The 24,540-nt window shown below is 36.1% G+C and overlaps 1 protein-coding gene across 4 annotated transcripts; it reads left to right on the plus strand.

Moving 5' to 3' along the window:
- Positions 1-7,390: 7,390 nt before the first annotated feature.
- On the plus strand, positions 7,391-24,327 carry LOC131149271 (uncharacterized oxidoreductase At1g06690, chloroplastic). 4 transcript variants are annotated; one of them, XM_058099577.1, is made up of 11 exons: positions 7,391-7,534; positions 7,650-7,890; positions 9,630-9,721; positions 9,811-9,851; positions 9,986-10,150; positions 10,244-10,266; positions 10,373-10,444; positions 10,648-10,815; positions 17,787-17,869; positions 17,964-18,026; positions 23,928-24,327. In XM_058099577.1, the coding sequence occupies exons 2-11, from the start codon at positions 7,680-7,682 to the stop codon at positions 24,111-24,113; spliced, it is 1,104 nt and encodes a 367-aa protein (XP_057955560.1). In that variant the 5' UTR covers positions 7,391-7,534; positions 7,650-7,679; the 3' UTR covers positions 24,114-24,327. The 4 variants fall into 4 exon arrangements, with proteins under 4 accessions (XP_057955560.1, XP_057955559.1, XP_057955561.1 ...); XM_058099579.1 differs by having other exon boundaries at positions 7,411-7,534; positions 9,634-9,721; XM_058099576.1 differs by having other exon boundaries at positions 7,391-7,890.
- The last annotated feature ends 213 nt before the right edge of the window (positions 24,328-24,540 follow it).

Below are 24,540 nucleotides of genomic sequence, written 5' to 3' on the forward strand. Positions count from 1 at the left end.
AATACCGAAAAGCAAACCTCCCATTCCTGAATTTCATTGACGAGAAACAGAGTTCATTGACGAACTTCCTTCGTGACCTCGTCGACGAGGTGACGTGGCTCGTCAACGAAGGCCGCAGTATAAATAGTTCTAAACGCGATTTTTTGATAGAATTTCGGCACAAAATCCTCCCTTCTCTCTCCCTTTGGTGCCCCAACCTTCTTTCTAGTTTTCTAGGTCCATTCTTCGCCGGATCGATGATCTGAAACCACCACAACGCTCCTGGGAAAGTTCTCTGCAAGTCTGCAGGAACAAATCGTTAGTGGGACGAGTTTGGAATTCATCCCAGATTCAGGGTAAGGCTTTCTACTCAGTATTTGACTATTTGATAGTTGTAGAAAGCATAGTACACGTAGAAATACTAAAGTTTAGTTTTGGGAAATGTCGTTTTCAGGGTGTTAATCAGGAAACCCTACGGGTGCAGGACTGTTTTCTTAGGGGGCTTTTTCAGGAATCATGTAAGGGAATAAACTAAGCAAGTTATTTTATTAAAATGTATGTATATTATTGCAGCATCTGATTTCAGGAAAATAAATATATTTATATATGTTTTATGTTTAGGAAATACTACTGAAAATGATGGTATGTTTAATATGTATAAAACTTATTTCGTGTGGCATGAGTAGAAATTATAATGAAATACAGTTTTCTGGGAATATGATAAAGATATGGATTTTTATAATATGAAAAACCGGCGTACGTGCCAAGATTTTTATATGATTTGTCGGCGTACGGGTCGAGCTATGGTAAAATATGAAATACTAGCGTACGAGTCGATGATTTTCATGATATACGTATACATGCAAAAAGATATGATTGATTTGATAATTAATGGTATGAAATATCCATGTATCACAGTTTCAGTATATGCTATATGTTATTAGAACCTAGTTGGCTTGGTTTAAGCTAGCACTTGCTCGGTACTGATGCTATGTGTTCATGATTTATCATGATATTTGTGTTAACGTTACTGTACAGAGTGGCGTGAGGTTGGATGGTTGATGTGGTTTTAAGAAGTGTGAGCGCCCCTTGTGTACGGACCAGGTCTCACAGACCCATCGGACTTATAGACTGTACTTTTAACTTGGTAGTGGTCGGCTAACCATTGTCAAGTCCAACCTTCGGACCACACAACCCAGTCATGTGGGGGTAATACATGACAACAACCAGCTAACCTACCAGGGTGGTTTTGTATTATTATTATATGAGATGATCTATGCCATCAGAAATCCTTTATGTTCTGCTTTTGAATGAGTATATATGTTTTCCCAAATATGATACATACAGTTTTACTGGTATATGTATAACACAGAAATGTTCATGTTGCCACATACTAGTATTAGTTTATTTCCCCTACTGAGAGATGTCTCATCCCAAATTTCATAAACATTTTAGGAGTCCCTGATAGGAGAGCGAATAAAACTTCGTTGATATAGTACTATTGATCTACCCTTTTTGAAGGGTAAGTTTTGGTGGGGATGGTTGGATTTTGGGGGAAATGTCTCTAAGTCTTTCGTTTTGGGATGTATATACTTAAATACAGTGGATGTAGTAACTCTGGTATTGTGATGGATGGTTTTATGTTTATGATATTATGACTGTATGTTTCCTGCTGCTTAGGCTTCCATTTGTGTTTATGTTATATCTATGGTACCCACCGATTCAGGTTGATTATGATCTGTTGAGTTTTTTGATATTGGTTTTATTATATTATGGAAAAAAATGTGGAAATTAAGCAGGTCGTCACATTTGCACTAATATTACAAGACTCATTAGGGCTTGTATTTTTGTGTGCAAAAATTATTTTCTATAAGATCATATTTGAATATCTCATTGTGCTTGATATTGAGAAAAACTATTTTTGAGATATTCTAAATTTTCATTGGCTTGAATCTTTGAAACCATAAACTGAGATTGAGATTTTATCATTACTTATTTTCAAAGATTTGCTTGTAGACACACTCTTGTGCCTGATTTGAGATAATCACTATTCTGAGTGTTGATTGCACATTTACACCATTAAACTTATTGTTGTTATATGATTGGTGTGTTCTGATTATTACTGGCACAATCTGCTTGATTAAGAAGCATTTTATTTGTACGCATCTTGAATTGAAATATTGTTGTATTCCAAGCGTGGTCTGAGGGGACAGTAATCTAGCCCGGAAGGATTGGTTGTGTAGGTTGAGGTTAATCTTGTGCTAATTGACTTGATTGTATTTAGGTTCTGCTCCACCCGTTAAGTGGGCCTATAGTGTAATCCTTGTGCTTGTGAGCCAAGACGAGGACGTAGGTAGTTTGTCGAACCTCAATAACATTTTTGGTGTTGTTTCTATTTATTGCTTTATCGTGCATGCTTAATTAAATCACTTGTGCAATTTAATTTCCGCTGAATATATATACCGATCTATTTTATACGCGCTAGATTAACCTTAGGCTTGTGTAATACTGTTGCTAGTGGATTGACCTAGGAGATAAATTTTTTAAAATACCATTTCACCCCCTATTGGGATTACAGTAAAGCTAACAATATAGTTTCTCCTAAAAAAATAACCGTTGGGACTCAGAGGGAATTTTTAGAAAAGTTTAATTAACATTTTTACCTTAATTACCACGATTATTTTAAGTGAACCCAAGAGGTTCAGTCGTTCGGTCTTAGGGCCAGTCGCCTGGACAGACACAAAGTTGATTCTGGGTTCAGGTGACTGTGGAGAGAACCAGTTGGCTAGGCGAAGGCGATTTCCCAAACCTTCTGTTGACCCTATGGGTCATACCTGGTTTTGATTATGATAAATACTTAAGTATTTAATGTCTATCAAGTTTGTGTGTAGACTCATATTTGCTGAGAAGACTTAAAGTCTAAAGACCCAGAAGACTTAAAGTCTAAAGACCCAGAAGACTTATTCTTGTTGTAATTTATTTAATGCTCATTCAGGTCTGTAATAGTAATTTAGGAAATGGTCAATAATAATTGATGTGCATCATGCATGTTGGGACTTATAAGCTCAAGACCATAGAGTGAGCTTAAGGCACCCTTCGGTTGACCGACATCAGGTTTTTTAGGTTAAGTTAAAATGCCTAAAACCTTAGAAAAGACCCTAGGTCCTTACACTTACACACAAAATAGTTTCCAATATCGCATAATTTATTAAAGGAATTATTCGAACCATGGACTGGACAACAAGTTGTCATGTGGTCGACAAACCGAACCAAATTGCACATATCTTCTATGGTCGACTGAACCTGTGTCAGGTTACTTTTTCACCAACCTGGGTGCCCGAACATGACATTCATTTTACCCTTGGGCGACCGAACTCATAAGTTCGGCATACCAAATTTCATACTGGGCACCCGAAACGCGGTCTTTTGGAGAATCGCCTAATTTAGCAAACCAAAAATTTATTCAAACGCCCGAACCATAAAAACTCATTTTTTTCACTGTCTGTTTGGACACCCGAATCTTGGACCGGGCACCCGAAACTCTCGGGTTGTTTTTATTTTTACCGAGATTAAAAAGGGGTAAATAGGGTTAATTTTCTTAATTGGTTTTCAAACAAATTTAATAATACCCTCTATGTCCCCAACGGTCATAATTTGACCCCTCTCTATGTATATTCTTTCATTTGTCAAAATTAGTAGGGATTAACATAATGATTAAGAAAAATTCTCTTTGAAATTTTCCAAGCCTATTTTTCATATACTACTTCCATACACTCTCTTACTCCAAATTTCTTGAATAACCAAGCTTTGTGAGAGTGCCTAGAGTGTTTATACTCAATCCAATATTACTCAAACACTCATATTGTATTTCTTGTTGATTGATTGTGTTGATTGAGTGTTTGGGGTAAAGTTCTCCACCGATTTAATTTAATAAATCCGGTGTGGAGAACTTTGTGGCTTGTGGGTTTTTGCATCAATATTGCAAGATACCCTAACCTATAATTTTTGTGGTGCAAAAATATTTTTACAAACTTTTTCAAACATATCTTGTGCTAAGTATTTTGAGAAAATATTTTTGAGATTGTTTGACTACTCTTGCTAACATTTTTGAAACCCTAAGTTGATATTGAGATATATCGTTTATACAAAGTTTCAAAGAAAAGCTTGTTGATACACTCTTGTGCATGATTGAGCATAGAAATCATATTAAGTGTTGATTGCACACATATACATCACTGACCTTATAATTCCTATATTATTGATGTGCATTGATTATACTGTGCGTATTGTAGTATATACCTACTTAGTGTAAGAAGCATTTTCGTGTATGTAATTTTTATATTTGTTGTATTCCAGGCATGGGCGTGAAGAGAGAGACTAGCCCTGTTGAATAGTCTCGGATTGGCTTAGATCCGGTTAGAAAAGTTAGGTGCACCATCTTGGTAAGGTGTGGTTTTAGGTTGAGGTCAGCCCCGTTAATTGACGTGGTTATAATTGGTGCTGCTCCACCTGTTAAGTGAGCATTAGTGGAATCCTTAGGCTTGCGAGCTAGAGGCAGGGACGTCGGCAGTATTGGCTAAACTTCGATAACATATCATGTATACAATTTACTTTTCCGCAATTTATTTACCACATGTGTATGTTTTATTGTGAATGATTGGGTTTATGATTGCATAGACAAACCCTAGGTTGTGTAATACTGTTACTAGACTGGTTAACCTAGGAATAAAGTTTAAATACCCAATTCACCCCCCTCTTGGAAAATCACCAAAGCTAACACCTTCGTAGGTTCAGGCGCCTGGTTCATGGTTCAGATTGTTGGTTCTTGCTATTCGGTTGCCCGGGATCATTTTGAATTAGAGGTTCGGGCTACCGGGGCTGGAAAAAAGAGACAACTTTAAGGTTCAATCGACCATGGACATTTAGTTCAAATATGGCCTGGTCGCCCGAGCCAAGTCAAAGTATTTACTTTTTACCAGTTTGGTCAACCGATGTATTTTTAACGCCCTATGTTTGGTCGGCCAAAACCCTTTCACAGCTCAATTTAAGTCCTGATTTTATTAGAATTCATTCCTGTTCATGTAGGTATTACTTTTGAGTTTATAGGAGAATTTTTTTCATGAAGTGCTTGGGGACCTAAGGTCGGTCAAAGACCTAGGCTTTTAAATTAAGCCCAAAAAATTTGGCCTCGGTCTTGTTAAATCCATTTTGGCCCTTGAACTTTTTCAACCTTGTGTGAATTAGCTATGGAATTTTATCTTTAGGGTATTGGTTCCTATGAGTCAATCTATGGTCCATTGAGCATTCATCTCTATCATGCATGAGATGCAATTATTACAGACCATATAAATATTGCAGACCCAAATAAACTGAATGCAATTACAATTTGAAAGACTTGTCTTCATTCCCTTTGCACTTCGTATAGCCATGTCATGCGCCAGGTGATGTTGAATTGGCTTCTCTGTTATCCTTACCATCCATGCATGTAAAGTGATAATCCTGCTCACATACTCAATGTACAGGTAAGATACTTTGTATTTGTTATAATCGAAACGAGATGGAACTCAAAAAATCAACACGATATCAATTGCAAAATCTACGAAGTATATGCCCACATAGCAAATTTTATGAGAATCACAATATCTCTTTGATTTACAACTGTTCATGTAACTCCTTTTAAGTTCTACTCCTTGTATCACCTAGTGTTCACATTGCCACTCATTGAAATAAGAAATATTATTTTCTTTCAGAACAAATCCTCTACTTTTCCATTTTTTCTTTTCAATTGACCGTACTAGTAGGCCGATTGACCGTCAATATGCGTAACTTTGGAAAAAAATATAATTTCATGCAATTTCAACCAAATTATTTCATGAATTCTAATAATTTTTACATTCTAGCATCCCTAGAAGACATGATTTATTTAAGAAAATGTAAAAAAGATGCATGGAATGAACATTAATATCATACATATACATATACATACATACATACATACATACATATATATATAGAAAAAGGCAGACCAAAACTTGAAAACAAAGAAAAAAGAGAGTTAGATAATTGATCTTATGTTACAACAATTAGTGTAGATCAAGTGGAAGATACACTAATAAATGCACACACACTCCAAGGAACAATCAAAAGTGAATTAAAAGAGATGAAATTCTCTTCAAACTCAACATAAAAACCCCCTTCTTTATTGAAGGAGAGAAGTGTCTCCGCTTACTGAAGGAGAGAGGTGTCTCCACCTACTGAATGGGGGGATTAGTGAAATTCCCATGGCAAGTTGCTTGAGACAATGATGTAGACATGGTTGCTGAACCTTGTAAAAAGTTTCGGAGTCACTCTTTCCCTTATTTCCTTTACTTTTCAAGCATATTTATATTAAAGTATATCTATTACGTATGTTGTGAACGGTTTGTTTCAATTTGTGAATATTGTGAATGATTTGAATATCCATATCAATCAAACTCTATTGAAGTTACTAATTTAAGTTTGATTAACTCTGTTGATATCATATTGTATTGATTCATTACTCACTCAAGCGCTGAGTATATTCATTATTAATATTGATTTGCCGCAAGCATTGTCCGTAGTTTGTGATTGACTACAAATTGATATATAAGTTTAGACTTTCTTATATTTAGGAATATTGATATTGGTATAGTTGTTTGTTGAAAATACTCGGTGGTGATTAAAATATTTAGAGCACGTATTAAATAAGTTTTAAAATTGATTAAACTTATACACATAAAATTTTAAAATACCCAATTCACTGCCCTCTTAGGATTACGTCTTAACTTTCAGGACGATGGACATGTGTAAAATACTATGATATAATTGTAGTAAAATTGTTGATTTATTATATTATTATTCATAATCTTAAAATAAAATAAAATAAAATCTTAATTGTTAATATCATTAATTACAAACCATTATTTAATAGAATATAATGCTATGGTTATTATTTTATCAAATAATAAGTTATATTAAAATATTATAATATATTATATTTTACTTACGTTTAGTAAATCACATATTAAAAATATTATAATTATAGAATATAATATAAAATGTAATATTAGTAATACAAGTAAAAAAAAATATTAATAAAAAAAATGATAAAATATAATATTGAAAGTATAATCAAGTGAACGATCATTAAAATAATATTTTTATAAAAATTAATTTTTATTTAATTTAATAAAATAATAATTACATATTTGTACTATTATTATTTCATATTAAATTTTTTGTATTATATGAAGTTATAATTGATAATTAAATTCGTATATATACTAAACAAACATTGTAATACAATTACAATTCCAATTACTTGTAAACTACTTTTTAAAATTATATCCCCAATCGTAAACTACTCAAAAACAAAAATCACATTTAACACACTGGACAGAAACGGTCCCTAGAAAAGCTATTTGCGATTTGGGCCGTTGTAATGTATGAACATGAGGCGGCCATGTCCACGCCAATTTGCGTTGCGAAGCAACACTACTCAGACAGTCAAGATTGACGTGGATAGCAGGATGACCATGTATACGAATTTTCGGAAATTTACTCCTCATTTCAACTATCCAAATTTCAATCTCCTCTCTCTCAGCAGTTGTGGTGGGAAATTGATTTTGATTTTACTATTATTTAATATCTAGCGTGTATTGTTCTGCTTGATCGAGGAAACCATGGCTCTGTACACTGGCACTGCGTGCTTCTCCGCTTTCAGTTGCAGAAAGGTGGAGAGAATCAGAGCAGTTGCTTCTGAGGATTTCGCCATTTCCAAAGCACAACAGTCTCTGGTGAGGCTGGGCGGCTCCCAGTTGAAGGTGTCGAGGCTTGGGATCGGGGCGTGGTCCTGGGGCGATAATACCTACTGGAACAACTTTGAATGGGACGGTGAGTCTCTGAGTTCCACCTGCGGAAGGGAAACCAAAATTTGACCCTTTTGAATTCAATGCCTAATTGTCATTCTTGGAGGAACTTTATTACTTTCCATTTTATTCTTCATAGTATGAGATATTATCCCATAAAATTTTAACTATTTGCTGCACTTATTCAGCCTTTCTTTATGCTGGGAATCGTTTAAATGTATTTTCGGATTTAAATTTATGCGTGAGGTGTAGTAAGCAAAATGGGTTCTTTCTCCTTTTTTCCCCTCCGGTTAGATATGTTGAATAAATTCCGCTTTTTGTTTTTGTTTTTGTTTTGGGTAACACTCCTAAAATCTATCTAATTATTGAAACTTGTTTAGAACAAGGGTGTCTTAGCTTGTGTTTGGAGCATGAATTTAGGCCTTGGGTTCGGATTTGTAATGATTTGGACGAAACTCAGTATAATGTTTTATGTATTATAATTTGTCCATGCACAAATCCGAATCTAAGTTCTCAATTCCAAGCTCCCACATGGGTTAATGATGCATGTGTTTAATTGGAATAATGATATTTGTTAAGGCTTTATATAGTTCGATTTGGTGATGTTTTAGTTAAATTAGGAGTGCTTATTGCGGCTATTTGATGGGGCATTTGGTGCTCAAAAAATGTAAATTATACGTCTCCATTGTGTTTTTGCAGAAAACTTTGATTTTGGTCAGTTAAGTGTTTTGACAGCAGTTAAATGTTCTTTCTGTTTGCTTTCCCCTAGCTAATAATAATTGCATGTTTGGTATTTGAGAAGGGAATGAAATTGGACAGAATGGAATCAAATTTATTACTTAATTTTCCATTCTCTCCATTTAAATTTTCATTCCATTCTATTCTGCAAATCAAACGAGACGTCAGAGTTTTACAGGGGAACTTGGGGAATTATATGGTTAGCTTTCATTTTTATAAATTTAAATATGTCAAAAGTTGAGTTAATTTAAGGAATGTAGGCAGAAGTTGAGTAAACACATTATCATTTTCATAGACATTGAAATGAGTTGTTAAAATTATATAATTCTATTTTAATTGGTCTATTTCCCTTTCTCTGAAAATTGTTTAAATAAATCACCCATTTTTTTTTTCTCTATGAAGGTGGTGTTGTTGTTTTAATTTTCAATATTATTAATTTATTCATTAATTTATTCTACTTTGATGTGAGCATACAACATGTAATACGCTGGATGGTTCCCTTTTCAAGGGAAGTCTGATGTTGCCTAATTAAGTATTTTTTAAAAAATTTTTTTTAATAAAAATATTGATTTAGTAGCAATTATTTGTCCATATGTTTTGAATCAGGACAGTGATTTATGTTAGAAGATCTAATTTCGTCCATGCTGTGCTGTCTTATTATTCTCTTCTGAAGTACTTATGTTCTCTTAAAGAGTGGGATTTAGAATTTTAGACCAGTGGCTGCTAGTGGTATTCAAGATCATGATTTAGGCAATCCTTATTTATGTATTTTATTTATTTATCATAAGACACTTTTCAAGTAGAATTATATTGTTCACTCATGTTTTAAGTTAGGCAAAATCTAAGATCATCTTTTCTTCCCCTTCCCTTCTCATGGATTTTAATGATGTTTTTTTCCCTGAAGTCTAGTTTAATTTTCTTTGCAAGGCTAATCACATCTGCAAATGCTCTTAAGTTGGTTGAATTAATTTTTTGGATTTCTACAATATTGGGAAGTATTTAAAATTTTAGTTTTGCTGGTGTCAGACAGAAAGATGAAGGCTGCAAGGGCTGCTTTTAATGCCAGCATTGACTGCGGTATAAACCTCTTTGACACTGCAGAAGTGTATGGTTCAAGGGTGAGAAATCCAAATTTGTTTATGCTTCTCTTCATCAGAAGCTATGTTTATCAAATTCCAACAAATATTTTCATCCTCTGTTCTTGCAGCTCTCACTAGGAGCTATTAGTTCTGAAACTCTACTGGGAAGGTAAATTCCAAATTGGTTGATTATAGTTTGACTTGTAAACTGTGTGGAAAGTAGAATGTTGTAGAATGAAGTCTTCATATGTTCAGTTTCTCTAGAAAAAATTGAATTTTATTCCCGAAAAAAAAAAAAAAAAGATTCATTAAGGAACGGAAAGGACAGAATCCAGAACTAGATGTAGCTGTTGCAACTAAGTTTGCAGCTTTGCCATGGAGGCTGGGCCGTCAGAGTGTCCTCAGTGCCCTTAAGGATTCATTATGCCGTCTTGGACTTTCTTCAGTGGACCTCTATCAACTCCACTGGTTTGTCTTATAATCCTTTTAATTACTTTCCATTTCGAAATTTCTGTTGAAAAATAGTAGCTAATCAATCTGTTTAATTGCTCTAATTTTCAGGCCAGGAGTATGGGGAAATGAAGGTTTTACACTTCCACCATTGTTTCATTCAGTAACTGGGTTGATTAGTTGCTGAAATTGGTCAGTTAGATTCAGGAGGAGCTTAGTTTATTGGACAATCAATTTCAGGGTATATTGATGGTCTTGGAGATGCTGTGGAGAAGGGTCTTGTGAAGGCTATTGGAGTTTCAAACTATAACGGTATCTTTCTTAATTTCATCTACTGATTGTTCATTAATTTACACTAATTCAATGATGCGAGTTTAAACTATTTTTAAATCTCCAATGTTTCCACAGAATAATTTGAAGATATCAATGCATACAAACTTTCTGGATTGGGAAAATATAATAGTGATTTTCATCCTCTCAAGATACAATAATGATGAAATAATTCTCTATTTCAGAAAAGCGTCTTCGTGACGCTTATGAACAGCTTAAGAAAAGGGGTATCCCATTGGCTTCAAACCAAGTCAATTACAGCCTTATTTACAGGCTTCCAGAGGAGAATGGTGTGAAGGCTACCTGTGAGGAACTTGGGATCTCATTGATAGCGTACTCGCCCATTGCTCAAGGTCAAATTCTTTTATTTTCTACTCTTGCTTCAGTATGTCCACTTTATGCTACATGGTAAGTATCCTTAGGGTGCATTTCTTTTGGTGGCTTGGCTTAGCTAGACTAAGCCTTGTAGCCTATGTTTGGTGCAACCCAGGTGTGTGATGGGACTGGTCTAGAGGGAGGTCCTTAATTAGCCCATTACATGGTATAAGGCTGCCCCCACGGCCAGCTGGAGCTAAGAAGAAAAAGACTGGACTGCCCTTTGTTTTTTCCTTTTTGGTTATTTTATTCTTCTCATTAAAGTTGGTCTTTTGAGTGATAACTGATAAGCCTATGGCAATTCAAAGATGAGACAAGATAACTATCATAGTCAATCCTGTACTCTAGTCCAGTCCTGTAAATCATAGCCACCTATGTAAATGCATCCTTTATTACTACCAGATATGCCAACTTACATAAGAATTTTAGGTTCACTAAATTGTATTCTTCTTTCACGTATTGTATCATGTTCAAAGCATGATCTTGAAGTGAGGAGCAATATTATTCAGTCAGATTGATACACTAAAGCTGTTTGATGGTTGTTTTAGTGCAAATCCAATTTTATTTTTTCATAATTGCTTCCTGTATTTTTGTGTTTTAAAATGAGCATGGGGAAAACATCTGCAATGATTTTTCTGTTTTGAAGCAGAAATGTGTTTGAACAATCTGTTAATTTCCCGCACGTTCAGTTTCCTTTCATAAATTTTCCTTCCGCATATGGGAGGAAATATTTGTCTACTAATAGAATGACCAAACAATGCATTTAGGGTTGTATGGCTTCTTAAGGTTTTGGTGTAATATTGGAGTGCTTTTAGTTTGTATTTGTTAACTCCACTTGTGATGCACTTAATGTCCTAGTCTTTTCATGCACAACCAGTCCCAAGCCTGGGTGAAGGAGGAGGGTTGCGTTAGGTAGTTGGAAGCCAATGTAGAAGTTATCGGATCACTATGATATGAATCCTTAATGATTATTTGCTAGAGCATCCCCTATGAGTGACACGTTGCACTTATATTAGCTGGGTGTAGTAAAAAGTGGGTGAGGGTGGCTAGGGCGTTGCCTTGAAGGGATAACATCCCAATTGAAGTTTGGAAATTTTTAGGTGATAACAAAATTGTATGGTTAACTAATTTATTTAACGCAATTATTAAAACTAAGAAAATGTTAGACGAATGGAGGAAAAACACTGTAATGGCTTTATACAAAAATAAAGAAGAGGGACTTGCACTTTTATATATCTTGTAAGAAAATTAATGGAAAAGTTTAGGAAAAAGAAGAGGGACTTGCACATGGTATTTATTGACTTAGAGAAAGCATATGATAGTGCACCTAGGGAAGTTCTATGGTGGGTTTTAGAAAAAAATCGTGTGTATAGTAGGTATATTGATGTCAGTAAGGACATGTACAATGGAGTAATGACTAGTGTTAGGACTATAGGTGGAGAGACTAGAGAATTTCTTATCACAATAGGTGTCCATCAAGGATCTGCTTTGAGCCCTTATCTTTTTGCTTTTTGATGGATCAATTTACTAGGAGTATCCAAAATGATGTTTCATGGTATATGTTGTTTGCAGATGATATTGTCTTGATTGATGAAACTAGGGATGGAGTAGAGTCTAAAATAAAATTATGGAGAGAAGTTGTTGAATCTAGAGGTTTTAGGATAAGTAGAAATAAGAAAAAATATATGAAATGTAATTTTTGTAATAGTAGGAGGAATATTGGAGACAAAGTTAAACTTGATGATGAAGGAATCAATAGCACTAATAGATTTTGATACCTTGGGTCTATTATGCAAGCTGAGAGAGAAATTGAAAAGGATGTAATGCATAGAGTTAAAACAGGTAGGGAAAAATTAAGAAGTGCTTCAAGTATGCTTCGTGATTGGAGAATACCCTTAAAATTAAAAAGAAAGTTTTGTAGGACAACTATAAGACCAACTATGCTATATGGATAAGAATGCTGGGTGACTAAGAAACAACATATCCAAAGAGTAAAAGTTTTCGAGATGAGAATGCTTAAATGGATGAGTGGTATAACGTTAAAAGATAAATTAAGAAATGAATATATTAGTGGTAAGTTAGGCGTAACTTCTATAGAAGATAAGATAAGGGAGGGATGACTGAGATGGTTTTGGCACTTTCAACATAGGCCACATTGTTGCGCTAGTGAGGAAGAGTGAGTTAGTTATTGTGATGGGTAGTAGAAGGGATTGGGATAGACCTAACTAACTTGGAATGAGATAGTGAGTAAGAATTTAATAGCTCTGAATTTATCGAATGAAATTGTCCATGATCACATAAATTGCCACAAAAGGATTCATGTAGCCGACCCCACATAGTGGGACTTAAGGTTTGGTTTGTTGTTGTTGTTTTGTTTGTATTTGTTGTTGCCCTTTTGCATATATAGTCTATATATTTATGTTTGGTTTTTTATTGAGCTCATTGTTGGTAGCCATAGTTGGAAAAAATTCAAAATCACCGGATCTTTTCATTAGGGTTTTCAAGACCACAAAACACACTTCACACTTTTGGGAGATTCGCACAAGGTCTTAAATTCCGTTTTCGACTAAAATTTTGAGGCTACAAAATTAGGAAAATTTTGATGGAAAATTTGATATCGATGTCTATTTCGATTTCAATTTTAAAAAATGATGGAAATTACTAGTAAAAGATGGGATTATTTAATAAAACTTTAAAAATTGTTAACATAATGATGCAAGATTTATAACCAAAGTATTATAAATAAATTCATCAATGTCATATATGTCGTGTATAAGGTGCAGTAAGTGTAATATGGTAATCTTATTAAACATTTTCTTTTTATCAGTTAAAGTACTTAATTAAAAGGGCATCAAGGGGATGCTAGCCCAAACTATACAGTCATCCCTCTTTCAGGATTTCACAAAAAATCTAAAATTACATTATTGTCACTCGCAACAATCCTACTATACTAGCTGGAAAGCATAGTAATCACTGCTCTTTACTAGTCTGGAGTGGCATAAGAGAGTCTTTGAACCCTCTCCTGTTTCTTTCTTTCCCAGCACACCAAAAAAATTGCAAGAGTGATAAGAGATGAGGCCTTTCTCTTCTCCTTGATTGCCCGAATCCCTTTCCATGCTTAGAGCTTCCCTCCCACCGAGCTGGCAATAACCCACCTTTGTCCAGTCATGGTTAGAGCATATTACAAAAGTTTCTGGTCCAGGGATAATGAAGGAGGATATGCTCAATTGATCCTGCATCAGCCATGCAAAGGGAACACCTATTGACGACAGTTGGCCCCTTTTCTGCAGATTGTCCAGGGTTAAGATGTATACATGTGTTGTCTCCCAAGCAAGAAAAGCTACCTTTGCAGGGGCATCCATCGTGAGTCCAAGGGGGAGTACTGTGGTTTGTCTACAATGGTGACAGTTTTCTATGGAAGGATTTGACTGAGAAGACCCCATTTTTGTCCATTGTCCACTTTGGTTGATTGGGAATGTTTCAGTGTTGCAAGTTGTAAAGATGGCTATAAAAGTTAATGAGATGGTGGAGTTCCCAATCTTTCACATTTCTGAAAAAGGGAATGTTCTGAAAGATCCCCTACTTTGAAAATTGAAGTTGATGACTGATGAGAGCTTCCTTGTTGTGGGCTATAGATGGCAGGAAATAAAACACTTACTGCTTCCTGGTCATGCCACACATCATTCCAGAAGTAAATGTTGCTCTCATTCCCCCATTTGAAATCTTATAAAAGGGAAGAAGTCATCCCAGCCTTTCCTGATGAGTTTCCACACCCCTAGATCATGTGGTCTTCTGCCAGCCTAAGTAATCCAGTGATTATACTCTGCCGGTATTTGGGAGCAATGACACGAATCTTAGGTGCCTCTCAATTGCCACCTTCACACACAAGCTCTAAAGCTTGTTTCGGTTTAGTTAATCATTGTATATTGGCCTAAAAACTGGTTGACGGAACATCGGTTAATTGTTTGAAATAGTTCAGTTTTGGTTCATCTTTTTAGGGAACTGAGATTTCGGTTTGGCTAGTGGTTTTAGTGGTATGGTTTGCCCAGTGTTAGAGGCATAACCAGGGGACTGTCATGACCGCTATTTGTGTTCTAAGTCCTCAAGCCTCCTGTGTTAATCTTATGTCAAAACTGTTTGTCCAAGGAAGAAGAGGCTCCATTAAATACATGCTCAAGAAAAAGATGAAGAAAAAATTCAAGAAATTCCGCAGGAAAAAAGAGTTCAAAGGTAAGTTGTCATGCCACTGATCAGTCAAATATCTTCAAGGGTTGGTGAGGATAGAAACTCCATGATTTGAGCGGACTTGTAGGAATTGTCTGCCTTACCAAATCTTTTCTTCTGAAGGAGCAACTCTCATCTTCAAATATTCTTCCCAGGCTCAACCATAATACTGAGGCCCTTTGAGCTAATTGTCTTTGCTTCATTTTGTATATGGAGCTCATTCTGAACCGTAATTCCAGCACCCAATATTAAGATGTATCATTGAGAAACATTAGGGTTTTTGTTCTCTCCAAGCTTTGCTTGCTTTGGGGGTTAATCCTTTCTATTTTTAACCCCTGAGGTTGAATTACATTCCTTCAGAAAAAGTAGTAGGATAATCCTTAACTCCTTCACCCTTACGAAATAGGGAACTAAAGCTTCTTGTGATGACCTTTAAAATACCAGAAATACCAGCTTCCTGCACTGTTTTCCCAGTAGTGGTTTGTTGTTCTGAGTTAGTTATTGGAACATCTCCAGGATTGGTAGTCTTAGTATAACTTGGAGAGATGAAAAAGGGGAAGCTTTAGCCTGCTCAGCTTTATGTTCCACCATAGCTGTGTGTGACTTCAAGGACTTGATCGGCCTTCAGCTCAGGGGTAGTGACCTTCCCAAACTGATGCTCCTCAATGGCTAATTCAACTTTGTTGCAAATTCATATTTTAACAACTCAGATTCAAATGCATCGCATTGAGTAATCCATCTTCATCTTTCATGAGAACATCGAATGAGTTAATAGGCATAGAAGAACTGTAGTCCTGTTCTTGAGCAAGGTCATTACTTTCAAGGTTTTTTTTCTTCCAAATCTGTTGTTTCTTGCATTTATGTTCCAAATGATAAAACATTGAACACTTGGACATTTCAATGGCTTTCAAGAAATTTCAACATCAACCATGATAAACTTCCCCGTGGGTTAAAACCTCAATTTGGTTAAGAAAGGATCCATTAATGTTTATTCCAGCACATATTTAAGCACAGGATAAGTTCATCATCTATTTAGTAAAAAAATCCAAGTATAGTGGTGTGCATACTGAGCCAGCTATATAGCAAAGCTGTAAGGTTGTCTTATGTACAGAAGGAATCTTGAAGAACTTTACCCAAATAGGAACTCTGTTGGGTTGCAATTTCTGCTTCTCAGCCATAGGAATGCAGTTAGATAAAAATATAGGACTACAACCAATGTACCGCTGGCCATTCTCAAGAATCCATGCTTTATCTGCCAACCATTCAAGTTCAAAAAAATAGGAACCGTTTTGAAAGAGTTCATATTTGTAAGGCACTAACCTTCCTCCATATTTTAAAAACTAGATTTGACATAGGAAAATCAAGGATTCAATTTCCTGAGGCAAATTTCGTGATAAAAGACCTATATCTTCAGGTAAAGATCGGCACAGAGTACTTCGTGAGAGCTCGATCAAGAAACAGAAGAATCAAGATAAAAAAAGAAAAAGAAAAAAAAATCAAATTTTTAGTGTATGATAGCTCAAAGATGCTATGGTGTGGATAGAAACTGCAACTGATTTGCCTGCCTATGTATCGATTGAGTTTATTTCAGTAGATTTCTAATTCTATAACACACATAACCTCATTGGGAATCAGTTTTGTACTTGATGAACCATCAATTGCTGAAATTTGAGCAAAAGTCATTGTCCAAGGGTATGAGAGCACTAAAATATCTTCCTTAATGACCAAAATCCAGCATTCTAAACTCCCACTTGCCTCAGGATTCTTATATTTGTTTAATTTTTATTGTAATTTATTTTGGATAATTTTTAATTTGGTAACATCATTAAAAATTCTATCTTATTAATATTTAAACAAATAGTATATGATTTTATTCAGGTTTCATAATTATTTTCTTGTTCCCCAAGTATCATAGGCCTGTAGAAGGCCTCAAGTCGGTTAGAATTGAATGTGTGATGTGGATAGACATCATGTCTTACATGATATAGATGGTGATGTAGCTGGACCGATGAGGGTAATCCTAATCCTAAATCAAATCTATTATTCTAGGTTTCCAAGTATCTGACAAGGATAAACGAAAATTGAAGTGTATTGATGAAAATCCTGAAGATAGCCAGCAGCCTCACAAGGTTTATTCATATTCTTAAATCCTGAAAATAATTACCAACTTTTTAGAAAATTGAGAAAATCATGAAAAAATTAGAATAAGCCTAAAATGAAGAGATAAGATCAATTTTAAAATATCATTAAAATCTGACCTCATCTTAATATAGGAAGCAAAAATGACTAAAAAATGAAAAATTGCAAATAAAAAGAAATTAGTTGATGAGCCATTGCAACAGCCAAATATGGGTCCAAAGATTCTATGTTGTAGGAACTATCCAGGCTTTATATGCTGTGGGTAATGGGCCTCGTAATCCCTTCTGATTCATAAGTAAAGAATTTTCAAATTAGGCTTAAAACATTCTCTTCTTGTGAATGGCTTCTTGATCTTATTTGTCCATGAATGCTACTGCAGTCTGTTCTACATCGGATAGTGAGAGTTTAGTTGCATAGAAATTTGAATAGTAAATTTATATTTGATCCTTAATTCCAGGTTGCTTCAATTGGGTGTTGAAGCCCAGACCTTCACTGGCCGACTGTTCCAGCAGTTTGTGCTTATTGATATTTTAAAGCAGTGGTATGCATGCCTGAGAGTGACATCTAAGCTTTGCAAATTATGCAGGTGCTCTTACGGGGAAGTATACACCAGAAAATCCTCCTGCTGGTCCTAGAGGACGGATTTATACACCTGAGTTCCTAACAAGGGTATGGCTATGAGTTTATGAAGCTCCTTTTGTGATTCAACTCACTTTTATTTTTATTTTTTTGGGTTCCCCCCTCCCTCCCTTTTCGGGTGCAGCTCCAACCTCTGCTCAACAGAATCATGGAGATCGGTGATAGCTGCAAGAGAACTCCTACACAGGTTTACTGGCATCTACCATTTAATCAAGTGACCAACTTCTATTTTATCTATTTTGTATCTGATGCATAGAATATTTACAAAACTCCGAGGCCAAGTCATGCATGTCATGGTTGCAATTTTATTTTACATCTTATTTCCAAGTCAAAGCCATAACATATTGTGATTGACCTTGGTAGTCCAGTAATCAATTTTAAGGTTCTACTCAAAAGTGATGATATGTAAAAATCATAAAACCTCCAATTCCGGTTGATCATTCACAAAATTTCTGCTACACTGAAGATTGGAATAATATTAGCTGGTTTCTGTTAAGTTAAAATGGAAATGGAGAAAATATGAAAACAGAGAAAATGGAAACGTCTTAAAGAGGATGAGCTGCAGTAGAGGAGAATGATAATACTGTGTGCCAAATTCATTCCATCAAAAATACAATTATCACATGCTAAAATAATCCATTAAATACCACATGCTCATTATCCCATTAGAATATTATACTCATTTCCTTTTATATCTATCCTATGTATCTACAAATAAGAACATTTGTGTTGTATGAAGTGTGCAAGTGAAGTGAGTGAGTGAGAAGTGTGAAAGTGCTAAAGGCGAGAGAGAGAAAAGTGTGAGAAGAGTTGAGTTGAGTGTCTCCTCCTCCTATTGTTTTTCTCCTAGGTTATAGTATATTCGGTGTGCTCCGTGGATGTAGGTTAGATTAGACCGAACCACGTAAATTTGGTGTTCTTATTTTGCGTGCTTATTTTGCTTGTGTGTATGATTATTGTTCTTAGATCATCCCTAACAAGTGGTATCAAAGACAGATCGGAGCAAAGTTGCTAGATCGGAGCAAAATTGCTAGATCGGAGCAAAGTCGCTAGATCAGAGGTCCCAGGAGCTATATTGTGCTAATTACGTGTCTAAGGAAAATTCTTTCTGAGAAAGTGAGACCTAAGCGGTCCATTGTGACCCTTCACTTCCATGGGAATTTACCTTGTGTAACTCATCATTGGGCCCCACTGTCATGTCATTTGTTAACCCACTCTAGTGTGACGTCATTGTGCCAAGTTAGCGCCACTGCCATGTCAGCAGCTAGTTAACGGCGTCAGTAACGGCGTTAATTAGTGTCGTTAGTAATGGCGTCATTAGTAACTGCGTCAGAATATTCCATTAAATGGGAGTATATTCCCTTAAGTTTAACGGAAAGTTGACCGATTTTGACCAGAAAGCTTGATTAGATTTTCAGAGTCATTTTAGGTCCATTTTTCAAACGACTTGAATCATTTTTAAGGTTTTCGGCCATTCCGGTTCCAACCGTGCTGTCCGTTTGAGCTGATTCCATATCTAGATTGACGAATCGAGATGTCGAATGAAAAAAGCTCAAAGATCGAGATGTTTAACGACACCAACTTCGGTTTCTGGAAGATGCAGATTGAGAACTACTTGTTTGGTAAGGAGTTGCACTTACCATTGAAGGGAAAGCCAGATTCCATGGATGAGGACGAGTGAGAGTTGCTTGATCGAAAAGTTCTCAGAGGTATTAGGATGACGTTGCAAAGTCTGTTACCTTCAATATCAAGCATATGATAACCACCAAGTCTTTTATGAATGCGCTCTGAAACTTGTATGAGTAGCCATCAGCCATCAATAAGGTAAACTTAATGAAGAAGTTATTTATCATGAACATGTCCGCAGGTGAAAGTTTTAGTAGACATCTGAATAATTTCAACGAGCTATTGGATCAACTCGCGTCAGTTGAAATTTAGTTTGACAGTGAGATCCGTGCCTTACTGATTCTTAGTCAGTTGCTTTAGAGTTGGAAACGTGTTGTTACTGTGATCAGTAGTTCCGTAGGAAAATCAAAATTGAATTTTGATGAAGTCGTCAGTATGATTTTGACGGAAGAGATCAGAATGCAGTCAAATAGTGCTTCCACCTCAAGTTCAGCCTTGAACGTGGAAAGCCGAGGGAGAGATTCTTGGAAAGGAAGCGGGCATGGACGATCAAACAATCGCAGCAGATGTAGGACTTAGCGGTCCAAATCTAGAAATCCCACAGGTTCCTAGGGCACAAAGAACATTGAGTGTCGGAACTGTGAAAAGTTCGATTATTTCAGAAACTAGTGCAAAGGTCCAAGAAAGAAATACAAGGTAAAGACAGAAGCAAATGTTGTTTTAGAAGAAGGTGATATGTTGATATGCTATTTGGAGAGCAAGAAGGAGTCTTGGGTCTTAGACTCTGGAGTCTCATTTCATGCCACTTGAAGTAAAGATTTCCTAGTGGATTAGGTGATTTCGGTAAGGTATGCCTTGGCAATGATCAACCTTGCAACATAACCTGCAAGGGAATTATGAAGATCAAGATGAACGGGTTAGTATGGATGTTGAAGGATGTAAGATATATTCTAGACTTGAGAAAGAACTTGATCTCAGTTGGTCAACTGGCAGATGAGGGATACATCACAACATTCATTGGCGATGAATGAAAGATTTCAAAGGATGCACTGTCGATTGCACGAGGTAAGAAAAGTGGAACACTTTATATGACTTCTAATGCATGTATGTCTATTTTAGTTGTTACAGTAAATGTCGATAGCAACATTTGATATCAACGACTTGGTCACATGAGTGAGAAGGGATTCAGGGTGATGCACTCAAAAGGAAAGTTGAGTAATCTATGGTCAGTGGAGATTGATATGTGCGAGGATTGTATACTCAGGAAACATAATAGGGTTAGTTTCCAGACATTCACCAATACCCCAAAGGAGAGACTTGAACTAGTCTACTCAGATGCATGTGGACTGATGACCGTCTCATCCACTAGTGGAAGGAATTACTTCGTAATGCTTATTGACGAACATTCTCAGAAGGTATGAGTTTACTTTCTGGAATACAAATCTGGTGTCTTTGATGCTTTCAAGATTTGGAAAGCAATGGTTGACAGTGAAATTGATTTGAAAATCAAGAAGCTGAGAACCGATAACAGTGGTGAGTATGATGATATCGAGTTCAAGAAATTCTTTTATGAGCATGGTATTAGGATGGAAAGAATTGTGCCAGGTACGCCTTAGCACAACGGCATAGCTGAGTGGATGAATCGATCATTGACTGAAAGAGTCAGAAGCATGCGTATGTAGTTAGACTTACCAAAGCAGTTCTGGGCAAAAGCAGTCAATACAGTAGCATACTTAATTAACAGGAGTCCATTAGTACCATTGGACAACAATCTACTAGAAGAGGTATAAAGTGGAAAAGAGGTGAAACTTTCACATTTGAAAGTTTTTGGTTGTGTAGCATATGTGCATGTTAATGATTATGTCAGAAACAAGCTTGATCCAAAGTCTCGAAAATGTACCTTCGTCAATTACGGTGAAGATGAGTATGGGTATCGCATTTGGGATGATGAAAATAATAAGGTGATCAGAAATAGAGATGTGATCTTTAATGAAAAGGTGATGTACTAAGATAGACACATAACAAAACCAACAGAACCCGCAGAACCAGTTTAGAATGAAACAACCTATGTAGACTTGGATGATGTTTTAGAAGGTGTCGGGACACAACAGTGAAACATCGAGAATCCTCAGGCAGAGGAGACACAACAGCAAAATGCCAAGATTCCTTAGACAGAGAAACATGTGGAGCAGATTGTCGCACCATCGCCTCCTACTCTAACTCCGAAGCTTAAAAGATCTTCTCGACAGCAGTACCAAATAAGAGGTATGTGAATTATTTACTTCTTACAGATGAAGGAGAACCCAAATGCTATGATGAAGCATGTTAAGTGGGAGGTTCGAGCAAGTGGGAGCTTGCAATGAAAGACGAGATGAAGTCTTTCAAGTCTAACAAAAAGTGGGAACTAGCTAAGTTGCCTAAAGGTAAGAAGACTCTTCACAACAAATGAGTGTACAGGATCAAAGAGGAGCATGACGGATCTAGGAGGTACAAAGCCCGATTGGTAGTCAAAGGCTTTAAGCAAAAGGAAGAAATTGACTACACTGACATTTTTGCACCGGTTGTGAAGTTTAACAAACATCAGATCAGTCTTGAGCATTGTTGCTTTAGAAAGCCTACATCTCGAGCAGTTGGATGTGAGGACAACATTTCTTCACGGTGATCTTGATGAGGAGATTTATATGCACCAATCAGAAGGATTCTCAGTAAAAGGTAAAGAAGATCTTGTGTGCAGATTGAAGAAGAGCTTGTATGGTCTCAAACAAGCTCCTAGGCAATGGTACAAAAAATTTGACAACTTTATGCGCATAAAAAATTTTCAGAAGTGCAATGCCGACCACTGTTGCTACTTCAAGAGGTATCATTCTAGCTATATCATATTATTGCTATATGTCGATGACATGTTAGTTGCAGGACTAGATATAGGAGAGATCAGGAAATTGAAGCAACAAGTGTCAGAGGAGTTTGACATAAAGGACTTGGGTTCGGCCAAGCAGATACTTGGAATGCAGATCTTCAGAGATAAGTAATAGGGAACGTTGCTGTTATCTCTGTCGGAGTATATTTGCCGTGTTTTACAGAGATTCAACATGAGCAGCGCTAGGGCAGTAAATACGCCATTGGCGGATCACTTTCGTCTCTCAAAGGTTTAGGCTCCCCAGACAGATGAAGAGAAGGACTTCATAGCTAAGGTACCTTATGCCTCAGCCATTGAAAGTCTCATGTACGTCATGGTTGGTACCAGACCAGACATTAGTCAAGCAGTAGGAGCTGTCAGCAGGTTTATGTCAAATCCAGGGAAGAAGTGGATTTTAAGATATCTACATGACACTATTGATAAGTGCTTATGTTTCGGCAAATGAGATTTGAAAATTCGAGGGTATGTTGATGCCGGTTTTGCAAGTAAAATTGATCATCGTAGAAGCACCACCAGATATGTATTTACTGTTGGCACAATAGCTGTTAGTTGGATGTCACAGATATAGAAGATTGTTGTTTTATCCACTACAGAAGCTGAGTATGTAGCAGTGACAGAAGCCAGTAAAGAGATGATTTGGTTTCAAGGTTTTTTAACGGAGTTCGGAATAAAGTAAGAGAGAAATGTTTTGCAAAGAGACAGTCCGAGTGTGATACATTTGGTAAAGAACTCTGCATTTCATTCTAGAACCAAACACATTGGATTACGTTATCATTTTGTCAGATCTTTGTTAAATGATGGAGTGTTGACACAGGAAAAAATCTAAGGTAACAAGAATCCGACAAATATGTTGACAAAGGTGGCGACTACAGAGAAGTTGAAGTTGTGCTCAACTTCAGTTGGTTTACATACTTGGAAACAGATTTGATCACATCATTATCTATATACTGGTTGAGATAGTATCTCCATCTTCAAGTGAGAGATTGTTAAGCTGAAATGGAAATGGAGAAAATTGAAACGCCTTAAAGAAGATGAGTTGCAGCGGAGGAGAATGATAATACTACGTGCTAAATTCATTCCATCAAAAACACAATTATCATGTGCTAAAATAATCCATTAAATACCACGTGCTCATTATCCCATTAAAATGCAATAACTCCTTTCCTTCTATATCTAGCCTATTTATCTATAAATAAAAACATTTGTATTGTTTGAAGTGTGCAAGTGAAGTGAGCGAGCGAGGAGTGTGAGAGTGCTAAAGGTAAGAGAGAGAAAAGTGTGAGAAAAGTTGAGTTGAGTGTGTGTCTTCTTCTCTTGTTTTTCTCTTAGGTTATAGTATACTCGGTGTGTTCCGTGGACGTAAGTCAAATTAGACCGAATCATGTAAATTTGATGTTCTTATTTTGTGTGCTTATTTTACTTGTGTGTGTGATTATTGTTCTTAGATCCCTAACAGTTTCTAAATGTCTAGCATGATTTTTTTTTTCTTTTTTTTTCTTTCTCCCGGCTGAGATGTCGTAAGAATCAGTTTGATCCTACGTACAGGTGGTCCTGAATTGGTTACTAGCCCAAGAGAATGTTGTGCCTATCCCGGGAGCCAAAACTGCGGAACAAGCTGAAGAGTTTGCAGGGGCACTTGGGTGGGGACTGACGAAGGATGAGATAGAAGAACTGCGTTCATTGGCTTCAGAAACTAGGCCTGTTATTGGTTTCCCAGTGGAGAACTTGTAAATCTACACACGAACCAACAATGCTTATTATTTACTAAAATGTATAAGTATACCTCTCAATATTGGTTGATCATATGGAGCAACAACATGGTTTTTAATTCACAGAAATTCAGGTTTGTTCCTTATTTAGAGAGAACTAGTTCTTGAAATGCTTCCACCAGAAACATTGTACCATAAAACTTTGTTCTTGAAATGCTTGCAGAGAATTCCCTGTATATTCGGCATTTTTTGAAAACACTGATGCATGAGTGCAATGATTACTGTATTCCTAGTTTCGATTACAAACATATGGTGCGGGGCTCTTCGGTATTCAGTCAGAAGTATAGTGAGGCGCTATTTAAACTGTGCATAGGTTGAGAGCGACTATTTTAGCAGTTTTTTCTTGATAGGAAAATATTGCTAATGTTTTCCAAATTTAAATTTATTTT

This window comes from Malania oleifera, chromosome 2, assembly GCF_029873635.1.
Source record: "Malania oleifera isolate guangnan ecotype guangnan chromosome 2, ASM2987363v1, whole genome shotgun sequence".
NCBI lineage: Eukaryota > Viridiplantae > Streptophyta > Magnoliopsida > Santalales > Ximeniaceae > Malania > Malania oleifera.

Excerpts from the sequence above, each read along its gene's own strand:
- LOC131149271 (XM_058099576.1), top strand. The coding sequence starts at position 7,680 with ATGGCTCTGTACACTGGCACTGCGTGCTTCTCCGCTTTCAGTTGCAGA. Across the intron at positions 10,816-17,786 it reads GTACTCGCCCATTGCTCAAG|GTGCTCTTACGGGGAAGTAT; the intron begins GTCAAATTCTTT and ends CAAATTATGCAG. Across the intron at positions 17,870-17,963 it reads CACCTGAGTTCCTAACAAGG|CTCCAACCTCTGCTCAACAG; the intron begins GTATGGCTATGA and ends TTTCGGGTGCAG.